This window comes from Aedes aegypti, chromosome 3, assembly GCF_002204515.2.
Source record: "Aedes aegypti strain LVP_AGWG chromosome 3, AaegL5.0 Primary Assembly, whole genome shotgun sequence".
Classification (NCBI taxonomy): domain Eukaryota; kingdom Metazoa; phylum Arthropoda; class Insecta; order Diptera; family Culicidae; genus Aedes; species Aedes aegypti.
In genome coordinates, this window is record NC_035109.1 from 400,002,088 (window position 1) to 400,016,736 (window position 14,649).

A 14,649-nucleotide genomic window follows, 5' to 3' on the forward strand; every position below is an offset into this window, starting at 1 on the left:
ATAGATCTCCTCTATTTTAGTCGATTTGCCAAATTTTAGCTTTTTATTTCATCAAAAAGTCATATAAATAATTAAGTTTACGCAAAAAAATTGCTCCCTTGCACCAGTAGTTGCCGTCGTGTTCCAGTAGTGGATCAACGGATGGAAGCAGTTTTTCGAATGGATGTATAAAAATGAAAGTCCCAGAGATGTTCTTAATGCTTCATTCGAAAGATATTAGTTGCTGTTCGAAGGGAAAAATGTTAAACCTGTGTAAAAATTTGCCTTTTTGTTTAAAATTCCTTGTATAATTCCCAAACGTCTACTACTGGAGCACTAGCGCAACTACTGGAACACGTGTACCAATAGTAGCTCAAGCAATTTTATGTTAAAAAAATTAGTTTTATCACTCTTTTTATATTTTTCCTATATAGTAGAGGTTGAAATCTTTCTGTTGACGCCAAAAGATCTCTGCTAAGGCATTTCGTTTTTTTATGATTTTTTATAGCTTAGGTAGTCCACTAATGGCACCGGCACCCTATGTTTTATCAGAATATTAAAATAAGAATTTTCGTTATTTATATGCACGGGAAAATGGAAAACTCAATCATTTCACTCAAGATGTTTTAGTACAGTGCAGTGTTTCATATTTTGACGCGACGGCGACAACTTTAATACCCAAACAAACCAACTATGATTTCTGTCACAACAAATCAAAAGTCCCGATTAAAATTAGTTTGTTCCGCATTCTCCCAACAAATTTACGAAGAAATGGTTGAATATATCGATAATTTGTACCTCCAGGACTTCCAAAACTACTGCAGATTGTGTTTCGAGCGAGATCCTCAGCTGGAGAACCTGTTGGCGACGTCCACCCAGCACAATCTTGTCGGGAAAATAGCTGACTGTGTGGATGTTTCGGTAAGCAGAACTTCTGTTGTTGGCTGGAATGTAGGGAGGCCTGGGGTAAAATGCACCAGTTACGAAAGTTGTGCCGAAATCAAGACCAAACAAGATGTGTGAAGTGTTTCAAAATACGAATCTAGTTGAGTAGTGTCCACCACCTTACATTGTGTTGAGCAAGTATTTATCCTAATTATAGTAGGTTTTTTAAAAAATACTACTTTTGTTCAAACCAGAGCGTTAATGATTAACGGGTAACAATGATTGATGTAATGTAATTTTATTTAGTTCTACGAAATCCTTTAGGTACAAGGTAGCCTTATTTCTAGGACAAGGAAGTGAAGTGATTGATTGAATGATTAATAATTAAATTCAATTTTACCATGATTATTGATTGTAATTTTTGAAGTCACGAATAATGATTGTGATTCATGATTAAACCAAAATAGATTGATGATTAAACTTCAATGTTAAGTGAATAATGATTAAACTCAGTAAAATTTGTGATAATGATCAACCCCTTCATGCCTGATTTCGAATTTGAACAAAATTTTCAATTTTAAAATAACTAGTCGTCTTTTAACGAATTCCATCCTTTTTTCAGGGTCAAAATGCTTGTAGATTTTGAGATCTCTTTGAAAATATTGCAGAAATATTATTTTGAACAATATTTTAAATGAATTTTGACTTTTCCTTGATTTTTTATCGAATCAATTAGTTTATATTAAAGGCACTATACTGCCCATAACTGCAAAACAGTCACATTCGACATTTTTGACAAAATGGAGTTAATACCGGGGAGAGTCATCAAATGGTAAATACTTTCGATCAACTTACTGAAATCTGTGAGATTGTTCTAGAAAATTCGAAAAAAATACCAAGTTGTTTTGTCATATTGGCAATTGTAACCGCATAACAGTCACATTGAGATTGTACATGAGCCTCATAATGCAGTAGCAACGAAATTTCTATCAGAATTTTTTTCTGACTATGCACCTTATATGCGATATGAGTTGTACAAAATTTCAGCCTCAAATAAGCACTTTTGAGTTCTTAGTGATTTTTTGAAATATTAGTTTCCTCCCATGCTGCGATAAAATGCAAACTTGGTATCCCATTTACTCAATGCCTACTTTTGTCGAATGTTACAAATATGCAGTTATGGGCAGTATAGTGTCTTGAGAATATCGAGTTGGGATCAGGAACTTCTTCTTGGCATTACGTCCTCACTGGGACAAAGTCTGCTTCTTAGCTCAGTGTTCAATGAGCACTTTCACAGTTATTAAACTGAGAGCTTTCTTTGCCAAAGTTGTTATTTTCGCATTCGTATATCGTGAGGCAGGTACGATGATACTTTATGCCCAGGGAAGTCAAGTAGATTTACATTAGGAAAAGATCCTGGACCGACCGGGAATCAACCAAAATGGATAAAATTCTCAGGGTGTGAACCATTTTACAGCGTACCATCAATAATATGCGTAGTAGGGTTTCACTCGAAAGTTGTTAATCCCAGGTAAATCGACAAGGTACGTTTTGCCCCGACAGTTTGTGTTAACCCAGGCACTCCTAGGGTCAGGGTCATTTCACATAAAGCCATTTTGCCTAGGTCCTATGGCATAACGGGCGTTTGGCGTAATGGACATTTGGCATATTTTTTTCATAAAGAACAGTCATAATTTGAAAGAAGGGATGTAATTCTGGATATGCCAAATGGCCATTATGTCAAATGGCTTGCTCATGCACCTATAATCATTCCAATTCCATTCCCATCAGATCCTACCGGAAGATTCCCCTGCAACTTTAATCTGCCAGCGATGCCTCGCTTTGGTGGACCAGTTTCACAAGTTCAAAGAAATGTGCAAAAAACACGAGTACGCCTTCCAGACCAGTATCCGGTGGAAAAGTTACGAAGGAACGGATCCGTCGGCAGACATTGCGACCGTTCGCATCAAATCGGAACTTCCGGATGAGTTTATTGAGGAGCCACCTGAAATCAAATTAGAACTTCCGGATACGGTTATTGAGGAGGCACCATTGGAAATTACAACTGAAAGCATGAAACAGGACTTGGAATGTGAACTTGGAACGGAGTCGGAATCGGAAAATCACCAGAATTCGGCCGATTCTAATGGTGAGAATGATGGCGAGCCGGGTAAAGCGGGGAAAAAGGGAAAGAGAGGGAAATACAAGAAAATCGAAACGAAACTGCTGGTTCGATTGCTTCACAACGGGTTTCTCATGAACTGCAAGGCGATTAAGCTAAGCGGAGTTATGCAATGGATATGCCGAAACAGTGCCTGCCGGATGAGCTTTACGGCAACGGTCGATTGGAATATTACACTGCACACAGCCAAAGTGCACAACCATTATCCCTTCGTCAACAGAACCGGAATGATTCAGGATGCAGATACGGGGTTGTTTCAACGGTTCGACGTGAGCTCTTTTACCGGGAAGGAAGTGCTGGTTTGGAATAACTACGAGTGGCTTCTTGGCGACAAGAGAAAGGGAGATCGGAAGGCTGTTTGCAAAGAAAATAAGGGAAAATGCAAGAAGCATGTGATGATTAAAGGGGATTACGAGAGCTTGAGAGTTTTCGGCGAGCATAATCATCCGGAGAGTTACATTCTGTACAGAGACGATGAGAACCCGAATGAGAACGAACTGAATCCTTGGGATCTTTACGTGCAAATTAATCCTTGCAGACTGCCAATTGGCACGGATTGGGATATGAATCGTCGGGTGAAACTGTTCCACAATCGCTATCAGTACCGATTGATGGATTGCACTTGGAACGGAACCAGTAGATGGGCCTGCGATATGGTCAACTGCCCGGTGTTCACTCTCATGGATTCGGACGAAAAGGTTTCATCGGTGGAGCACAATCATGAACCTCTGGCTAGCGGTATATTCAACAGATTGTTCTACAGTGTCGTCCGAGCGAATACCAAGTGTTTGAAGCTATGTTTCAACGGGCATTGCTATGGAAGCAGAGATTCGAACCACTGGGTGTGCACAACTAGTGGATGTTACGTTAAGCTGTACGTAGGCAACGATTACCAGTCCTTCGCCGAGAAAGGAAATCACAAACATGACGGATTCAGCGTCGTAGTAAAACCTCTCGAGAAAAAAGCTGTAAGTGTAACTCAAGTAACCATCGAGCTGAAGAATTACTCATTGTTATATACACTAAGGTAATTTTACGCCGACCGACGTACCGCGTAAAAATAAACGAGTAAAAAAATGCGTTATTTAAGAAACGACGTTAAAAGTCTTCGTTTTTTTTTTTTTTTAATTTCTTTATTAGTATCATTTCAAACATTACATTCATTTCTTATATCTAGGTGTTCTGTGTTATTAGACAACACTATCATCCTAATTTGGTAAAACAAATTTAAGATTTAATTAACTTTTTGTTAACAACATATTACATTTCATTTGCCGTAGCAGTTCAGTTTTTTTTACAGGTGAGTTGATTTCACCTGCATATAAGAGAAAAAAAAAACGTTTTTAATATACTTAACCTAACTTAACCTAAACATATAACTCATTAATCGTGGCAATAGAAGATTGTAACGATTTTTGCCTGAAATTATTAATGATTGTATTTGACATATGTTCCAATGTTTCAACATTGGATATTCTATGTAACTCATTGGTACTATACCAGGGAGGAAGCCTCAGAATCATTTTCAAAATTTTATTTTGAATTCTCTGCAGAGCTTTCTTCCTGGTATTACAACAGCTAGTCCATATTGGTACAGCATACAACATGGCTGGCCTGAAAATTTGTTTGAATATCAAAAGCTTGTTCTTAAGACAAAGTTTTGATTTTCTATTAATAAGGGGATAGAGACATTTTACATATTTGTTACATTTGGCTTGAATGCCCTCAATGTGATTTTTGAAAGTTAAATTCTTATCTAGCATGAGCCCTAGATACTTAACTTCATCTGACCAATTTATTGGAACCCCTCTCATAGTGACAACATGTCTACTTGAAGGTTTCAAATAAAGAGCTTTTGGTTTATGTGGGAATATTATTAGTTGAGTTTTGGAAGCATTAGGAGAAATCTTCCATTTTTGCAAGTATGAAGAAAAAATATCCAAACTTTTTTGCAATCGACTACAGATGACACGCAAGCTTCGTCCTTTGGCGGAGAGGCCTGTGTCATCCGCAAACAAAGATTTTTGACATCCCTGAGGTTGCTCAGGTAAGTCAGATGTGAAAATATTATATAATATTGGTCCCAAAATGCTGCCTTGAGGAACACCAGCTCTTACAGGAAGTCTTTCAGATCTGGAGTTCTGATAACCTGAAGTGTACGATTTGACAGAAAACTTTGAATTATTCTAACAATGTATGTTGAAAAATTAAAGTTTTTTAATTTTACAATCAAACCTTCATGCCAAACACTGTCGAATGCTTTTTCTATGTCTAGAAGGGCAAGACCAGTAGAATAGCCTTCAGATTTGTTGGAACGGATCAAATTTGTTACACGTATAAGTTGATGAGTGGTCGAATGTCCATGGCGGAATCCGAACTGTTCATTGGCAAAAATTGAATTTTCGTTGATGTGGGCCATCATTCTGTCCAAAATAACCTTTTCAAAAAGTTTACTGATGGAGGAAAGCAAACTGATTGGACGATAGCTAGAAGCTTCTGCAGGATTTTTATCTGGTTTTAAAATTGGAACAACCTTAGCATTTTTCCATTTGTCAGGAAAATATGCTAATTGAAAACATTTGTTAAATATTTGTTAAATATATCATCGCCAGGAGCTTTCATGTTTTTGAATTTTTAATAATAGTTCTCACTTCTTCCAAATCAGTCTCCCAGGCATTTTCGAAAACGTTCTCTTGATTGAGAATATTTTCGAACTCCTGAGTAACTTCATTTTCAATTGGACTAGTAAGTCCTAAATTAAAATTGTGCGCACTTTCAAACTGCATAGCAAGTTTTTGAGCTTTTTCGCAATTAGTTAGTAATAATTTGTTTTCCTCTTTCAATGCCGGTATTGGCTTCTGAGGTTTTTTCAAGATTTTAGATAATTTCCAAAAGGGCTTAGAGCCGGGGTCCAATTGAGAAATTTTATTTTCAAAATTTTTGTTTCTGAATTGAGCAAAACGTTTCTTGATTTCTTTCTGCAAATCCTGCCATATAATTTTCATAGCAGGATCGCGAGTGCGTTGAAATTGCCTTAAGTTTTTAAGACGGATCAAGAGTTTAAGATCATCGTCTATAATCATGGATTCAAATTTTACTTCACATTTTGGAATTGCAATGCTCCGGGCTTCAACAATGGAATTTGTTAAAGTTTCAAGAGCATTGTCAATATCAAGTTTAGTTTCTAAAGAAATGTTAACATCAAGATTAGAGTCAACATACGTTTTATATATATTCCAGTCGGCTCGTAAATAATTGAAAGTGGAGCTGAAAGGATTGAGAATCGCTTCTTGGGATATTTGAAATGTAACAGGGACATGATCAGAATCAAAATCAGCATGAGTAATCAGTTGGCTACAAAGATGACTAGAGTCGGTTAAGACCAAATCAATCGTAGATGGATTTCTAGAAGAGGAAAAACATGTGGGGCTATCAGGGTATTGAATTGAGAAATATCCTGAAGAGCACTCATCAAATAAAATTCTGCCGTTGGAATTACTTTGAGAATTATTCCATGACCGATGTTTGGCATTAAAGTCACCAATGACAAAAAATTTTGACTTATTGCGAGTCAATTTTCGCAAGTCAGTTTGGAGCAAATTAACTTGCTGTCCAGAGCATTGAAAAGGCAAATAGGCAGCTATGAAAATATATTTACCAAACTGTGTTTCAACAGAAACACCTAAAGTTTCAAAAACTTTAGTTTCAAATGATGAAAACATTTGATGATTTATACGCCTATGAATGATGATTGCAACTCCCTCACATGCCCCATCAAGTCGATCATTACGATAAACAAAAAAGTTAGGATCTCATTTGAGTTTAGATCCAGGTTTTAGATACGTTTCGGTAATAACTGCTATATGCACGTTATTAACCGTAAGAAAATTAAACAGCTCGTCCCTTTACCATTCAGAGAACGAGCATTCCAATTTAAAATATTTAAATTATTATTTGAATCCATTAGAAAAACGTAATCCAATAACAATTTGATTTGTAAATTTTACACCTACTTGGACTGCTTCAGTCATAGTGGTGGCTTTGAACATTGCATCAATCATTAGATTCAATTGTTCAGTTAGAAAATTAAAATCAGAGGCAGACATGTCATGTGATTTCCCATTGGAATTTCCGGTAGACGAAGATGCGGAGTTACCTGTGGCGGTAGGGTTTTTTCCATTTGATTTGAAACAAGTAGAATGGGTACCCATGGATCGAACAGGGGAGGAGTTCGAATTTCCTGCTACGATATCGGCAAAGGATTTACCGTGGGTAGATACATTCGAAATTGAAAGATTCGAACGGCTACCCGACGGATTAAAATTAGTTTGTGAATGAGCATGATTATGATCTTCCTGGTGGGTATGATTCCTAATCAAGCGATCGTTAACTGAAAAATGAGCATTGTTCGATACTCTACCAGGCAAATTCCGGAAACGACCGTTATCGTAACGGATATTATCTTTCATCTGCCTGGCACGAGCCTCAATGACCCTTTTGCGTGAAGGACAATTCCAAAAATTGGACTTATGGTTAGCCCCGCAATTACAGCATATGAATTTGGTGGTATCTTCCTTCACTGGACAGACGTCTTTGGCGTGAGAAGAACCTCCGCAAATCATGCATTTAGCATCCATGCGACAATTTTTTGTACCATGACCCCACTTTTGGCACCGACGGCACTGAGTAGGGTTCTGGTAATTTTCTCCAGGTTTCTGGAAATGTTCCCATGTCACACGGACATCAAACAAAAGTTTTGCTTTTTCTAAAGCTTTAATATTATTTAGTTCTTTTTTGTTAAAGTGAACTAAATAAAATTCTTGAGAAAGCCCTTTCCAAACAATGCCAGATTGGGTTCTCTTTTTCATAATGATTACTTGGACTGGGGAAAATCCAAGTAAATCATTTATTCCATTTTTGATCTCTTCAGGTGATTTATAGTCACTTGAGAGACCTTTCAAGACAACTTTGAACAAACGTTCAGTTTTGTCGTCATAAGTAAAAAATTTGTGCTTCTTCTCTTCAAGATGTTTGAGAAGAAGTTCACGATCTTCAAGAGTTTCCGGCAAAACGCGACAGTCTCCTTTCTTTACGATTTGGAAGGAAACCTTGATTCCCCTAATGGAGTTCAAGATCCCCTGCCTAAATCCCACAAATTCGGAACAACTGACCACGATAGGCGGCACTCTTTGCTTCCTCACTTGAATCAAAGAGCCTGGGCTAGAGGCTGCTTCGATTTGGTGTTCTGAAAATTTGTCTAGAGCATCGAACTGATTGCTCATTTCGATACAATTATTCATTTCACCCTTGGAAGAAAGTTCGCATTCCGGGGAAACGTCCTTTCTTCCATTCTTGCCACGTGTAGTGACAGTTTTAAAACCCACTTTTTTGGAAGGAAGTAGTGAATTCAGAGATTCACCCTTCCTTTGGTTGTTGTTGATACCATGTTTAGTTAATAAACGAAAGAAGACGTGACCTTCGAGAGGTTTTTTCCCAAGACGGTGTCCAAGAAGGATTACCACCGCTAGCTTTCGCCAACGGGTCCAACGAAAAATCGAAGGCACGGGTCCAAACAAGGATCGTAAAGGGATCAATAGTAGAAAAAATAGTACTGAAAAGTACTGTTTTGGTAGCACTGAAAAGTACCGTTTTTAATTTTAGCACTGAAAAGTACTGTTTTTGTAGCACTGAAAAGTACTGTTTTATTGCTTTAGGTAGTTTTTAAGAAAACTTCCAAGAGCAGAGAGAATTCGTGTACGCACAGCACGAAGGTACGATGCGCACTGATAAAAGTCTTCGTGTTTTTCCACGTTCCATGACCATACGTATTTTCGTATTTTCAGATAAAACGTTTATAATTTTTCGTCAAAAAATCACTTTAGTCAAACCGTTATTGCTTATGAACTCGTGATTGGAAAAATCGCTCGAAATCATATGTTAAAATTTAAGTTATTTCTGACGTCCGATGAAAATTTCATTCAAATCGGTCTACAAACAACTGAGATCTAGCAAGTTGATCATTTTGTATGGAAAATCGAAAATGTTGCAAATGTTATGTCCAATACTGTATAAACTTTATATATGCAATACGTAATTCTTCAGCACGATGGTACTTGGAAAGTTTACTGTTATTGTTGCCTAAACTAAGAATATATAAAATTCCAGATATTTCTAACTGCTCAAAATCCATTCCTGCCGGAATCATTGACCATCGAAGACTTACATGAACCAATGGCGTCAACTTCGGGAACGACTGACCAAACGAAATCAACTCATTTAACCAAGAATCCAGAAAAACCGGTAAAGCGCAGGGAAACCGTCTTAGGTTCAATTCGATTGATCTACAATGGCTATCGGTACTCACTGTGGGACCTTTTCCCGGATGGCACCACCTACTGGTGCTGCTGGGGAATTAGATGTAAAAAGTCCGTCCACATGACTCCGCAAGGTTTGATATACTCCAAGAACGAAACCCAAGAGCATCAGCATCCTCCACAAGTGACCAAGGTAGACCAGATAACGCACGAAGACGGTCAAAAGGAATGGTACGCCATCTTCAAGGACCTTCTGCATAACACCATCCTGGTCTATCGTAACACCCTGTGGGATTTGGTGCTAGGAGAACAGTGCTACATCGCAACCTGTCAACGATGTGAAACGGTACTGAAGATTACAGAAAACTTTACCAGATTTTCTCAAAGCAATGAATGCAGCAAGCACGATGATAGTTTAATTCTCATTCGAGTTACTGCGAAACCTGCCGAAGGTGATCCCATCATATGGGAAATGTTCAAACGGAAATTCCCCTTGCAATTGACCGATGGAACGATCTTCAACAAAGGACGCCATTCGCAGATGTTTGTCGGAGAATTCCGATACACTTTGGTGGGTTTCACTTGGAGTGGTGGCGAGATGTGGCGATGTGCCATCCAAAGGTGCCCAGCTAGGTGTAAAATTGCGGAGCTACGTGGAGACTTTAACACTCCGGTTCACAACCACGACAAGCAAATTTTGTTGCAAGGTCAAATATGGAGTGAGGCTCGCCAGCGTCAGGAAAGCTACTTTGTGGTCATAACGCTTAAGAAAACCATTGCCACGCTTTATTACAATACCTACTGTTACGCCCTGAAGGACAAACAACAAAACATTTGGAGCTGCTTCCCTGGCCCGTGTCACGCTTTGCTTCGGATCGAAGGAGATTTCGAGCGGGTCGTGGAGGAGATGGACCACAGCCACGATGGAACGCTGACCTTCATACGCAGTGACGAAACGTATGCTTCGCAGGTAAATGAAAAAATAAGAAACTATCAATTTGAGTAAATATTAATCAACCCTTTCTTATCGTTTAGAAATGCTACGGTCCCGCTATAGGGACTGCCAAGAAACGACCACGAGAGGAGTCTGAAAGCTCAGCAGTCGAAGTGGATCCTTTGAGCTTGCTGAATGTTTCAATTGATGCTCCAGCGACTGAGCAATCCAACTACCTAAAAGAAGAACCTAGCGATTCCCTGATGGATGTAGATTCCTTAAGTCAATCAAATGCAACGGAAGAATCGTCGTCTTCCGTTAATGTCAGTCCAAAATTGCAAGAAATTATCAACGCTTTGGTACAGCCAGTCCCGAAAAACGACCCTTCTGTACTAATTGAACCTCTTCTGCAATATTACGGTGGACACACTTACTGTCGCACAACGGTTCAGAAAGATGGAGGCATTAGGATGGAATGCAACAAACCTCGCTGTCCGGGACGAATCGTTATTGGACCCGATCAAGTTCCCCGTGTCAAAGATCCACACACTCATCCCAAAACATACGAAAGCATTGGAAGCATTTGCGACTTCAACAACCAGTATTATCAATACATCCTAGTCAATGGATCGCATAGACGAATGCCTACCTACTTTGTCTGCGATGGATTCAGATACAACATGCAAGCTAAGGCGCTCAATGAAGATACGGAAATAGTCTGGCAATGTAACAATTGCACTGCTAAGGCCACCGTTACCGCGTCCTACTCCCACATCCAATTCAGCGGATCACATACTCACGATCCCCACGACATCATCTTACCAGGTGACGAGAATTCCGATTCTATCGCCGAGGATTCTCAAGATGGCGAGGGGCCATCCAATTCCTTCCACTTGGACGAGGTCATCTGGGATCAGCACCGGTACAATAAACCCATTTTTATCCGCCGGCTAAATACCTCCAAATGGAGATGCTACCGAACGAGAGAGTGCAAAGCCCATATCAATCAAAATGCGGAAGGAGTGTTCAAAGAAATCGAACCACACGATCACGAAGGGCCAATCGAGTGCTGCGGAGAAGCCAGATTTGATCCAACCATGAAGCTGAAGGATCGGTTTGCCATCATGAAGAACTACGGCAAATCCAAGTTGCGACATTTGGTATTCCAAAACCAAATATATATAGAGCGGAATGATTGTATCTGGGAGTGCGCTAGCAAGTCTTGCAATGCCCAACTGAATGTCTACGATAATTTCGATTTTATTCAAGCGGTTGGAGTTCACACGCATCAGCCTGTCGTGACACAAATCTTGTTCCCGAATGAAGTTCAGAGGCATATCACATCTGCTGATATGCTTTAGGACACAATGTGATTTACCAACACCTCATTAAACATAGAAAAATACATCTAGCAAATATACATACACTCAAAATAAATGTATTTCAATGCGTTGATTACTTTTTTTTCTATGTTCGGATGCGCCACTGCGACCAGTATTTAGATCTATTGTGGCATTACCCGTATCCTTAGTGTATAGTGCATGTCGCATTACTCCATTTTCATTGATAGGTAATTAAGCATCGATTTCTGTACAGTTTTTGTTTTGATTCCTCAGATATTGATAAAAATCGACTATGATGAAAAGGTCCCGCTATTTACACCCTTCATAGAAATTTACATCTCAGCGAAGGCGCGCCCCTTAGCAAACATAATCGATTAAATTTCTGAGGAACCTAATCGGTAGGTTACTACTGATATGTGACCATGCAACGGAACTCTAGTCACATCCTTGTTTCGCTTTTAGTTTAGTCCCAGAAAAATACTAGAAAAAAGGGGCTTTATGCTAGCAGCAAAACCGAATCAAACTAGAAAATTTGTTTAGTAATCAGAATTCTCGTGAGTCCTTGAATTACCAGTACTTATAGTCCTTGTTGAGTTAATACTCATAATTGATATCCTGGCTTCAAGTGTAGTCTCGGGACTGACCAACTCCGAGTCTTTAACCATCTGCTAGGTAAAATAGATTAATTTTCAGAAACTGTTGCCAGTAACAAGGATTTTGTACCGCGAATCCTTGAATTACCAGAACATATTACCCTAGCCCGACAAACAAGATGAGACTAGGGTTCAAATTGGTAGATCTTACCCCGTAACGCACCACGAAAAGGTGATCTACCCGCGTTACGGGTCGTTGATTACTTACAAATGTAGGGGAGAATTGGTATCCCTGGGAAAAAAGTGCCTAAAGAAATGGCATTGAAGATCTTCCTCCATCCTTATGGTACATATTCCAATTATGTGCTTTCGTAGGCATGAAAGGCAGCGATGAAAAGACATGACATCTTCCATAGCCCCCCTTTCGTGACTACTTTAAGGGAAGGACAGCCCAACCAAGCGGTTTGCAGGACTGGAGTGACTTTTTTGCCTACTACAGAGCAGTGCAGTATAGTGGATCAATTGTGTCCGGTTCGCGTTGTTCGGATGCGAAGAGATATTCATGTTCAGTCGAGGATAGATTGCCAACCTGTGAGTTCGTTTCATGCTTATTTTCAACGTGGAAACGTTATGTTATATAATTTTCAAATGAACTGGATGGTTTGTCATTACAAGAGTCTACATACACCCTTATTCCTGTTTCCTATAATTTCAATATACACAAACACTCCAGAGCAAAAGTTTGGGTTCACTCTCTCAAAAACATACAAAAGAGTTCAGTTCATATCTCTGTGATTACACGTCCAATTGAAATTCTCTAAACCGTTATTCTTACTTCTTAGGTATTTTTCCCAAAAAAAAAAACATTTTTTGAATTTTGTATACTGAATTTTTGCTTAAAGTTGTGACATTTTTGAAAAAACACACTGAAAAAACATAGCTAATTTCCTCAGCATTGGATCGACCAAAATTTTAAAACTAGGTGTCTTTAGAATCGTAATCTTACTTTCATTGAAGAGCACTCACGATTTTTTTTGCGGTAACATCAGAATACTATTCAGAATCAATGAAACATTTCATCGTGCAAAAGTTTGGGATCACCTGAGCCACACTCAAATCATTTTTGTCAATATCTCTGCCTTTTTACAATCGATTTTAATAATGTATAGTTTTAGTAACACAAACAATGGCGCATTCATGATTGGTTTGAGATTTCACATATTTTACGTGTTTTAAAAAAGTTCAGCTAAACCCAAACTTTTGCACGATACACCATAGTGAGGGGTGAACCCAAACTTTTGCACGATGAATGAATGGCTGTTTCATTGATTTTGAATAGTTTTCAGATTTTATCCGCAAAAAAAATCGTGAGTGCTCTTTAAAGAATATAAGATTAGGATTCTAATGGCATTAGTTCGACATTTTAATCGATCCAGTGCAGAGGAAATTAGCTATGTTTTTTCAGTGTGTTTTTTGCGCAAAAATTCAGAACACTGAAAAAAATCCACACGCTTGATCCGTGTGTTTAAAATTATGGATCAATTCATGAACGTCTATGTCGATTTGTTGTGATTTTCTTACAAACTTCGTGTGAATTACACATTCAATTCTTTAGTTTTGTTTCATGGACTGATTCATCAACCGACAACATGAATTCCATAGTTTTCCACATAAGTCCCTAAAGCTTTCCATTTCAAATTCGTATGCGTCAACTTATGGGTGCTATGGATCATCGCCCAACACGGATTCAGTGTGCTTAACTTATGATTATCTTGTGTCATGATCATCATGTTCAAGTTGGTCGATTTGAAATCGATGAGCTTGCTGTCGATTTCCGTGTTCCAAATTTCTAAATTATTAGTGATCAACCCATAGCGAACTAAATTGCGGATGGAGCTCGTGTCGAACGACAGTTATCATCATGTTCCAAAGAGAAGAGGCAAATTCTGAAGCTGAAAGTGTTAGAGGAAAATTTGCGGATTCGTTTTTCTTTCTATGAGTGAAGATGCCCGAGTGAATATGAGGAGTTCATAAATAAAATGAATTACTTCCAGCGTTGGATATAATGTATGGTGTTAGAGAAAAATCGAATTCCACTAACAGATTTTCCTAGCTTTCAGCTTCGAATAAAATGAAATATGCTAATCCCGTGCTTCCCAAATTATGGATTTGCGGCGCCCCGCTTGTTGCTGACTCACTTGTTTGAAAAAAAAAACATTCAAGTGAGCTTGCGACAAACAAAGGAGCCTCGAATACATATTTTGGGGAGCAAGATTTCTTCTATCAAATTTCTTCTTTCAGTCTCATGACATTCATGTTCTACCACACATGACTATCTAAAGCCACTACATTTCGAATTCAATAAGCAAATCAGTTGGTTTTCATGATTTAATATTTAGACATTCATGTTTGTTTCTCA

At 38.5% G+C, this 14,649-nt stretch overlaps 1 protein-coding gene across 1 annotated transcript; it reads left to right on the top strand.

Moving 5' to 3' along the window:
• The first annotated feature begins 656 nt into the window (after positions 1-656).
• On the top strand, positions 657-11,735 carry LOC5576314. Its single transcript, XM_001656008.2, has 4 exons — positions 657-900; positions 2,656-4,014; positions 9,212-10,330; positions 10,396-11,735. Exons 1-4 carry the CDS (start codon positions 673-675, stop codon positions 11,653-11,655), a joined length of 3,966 nt encoding a protein of 1,321 aa, XP_001656058.2. The 5' UTR covers positions 657-672; the 3' UTR covers positions 11,656-11,735.
• Positions 11,736-14,649: the final 2,914 nt, after the last annotated feature.

Coding starts and splice junctions, on each gene's coding strand:
- LOC5576314 (XM_001656008.2), top strand. CDS start 673: ATGATTTCTGTCACAACAAATCAAAAGTCCCGATTAAAATTAGTTTGT. Junction 901..2,655: donor CTGACTGTGTGGATGTTTCG/GTAAGCAGAACT, acceptor CATTCCCATCAG/ATCCTACCGGAAGATTCCCC. Junction 10,331..10,395: donor ACGAAACGTATGCTTCGCAG/GTAAATGAAAAA, acceptor CTTATCGTTTAG/AAATGCTACGGTCCCGCTAT.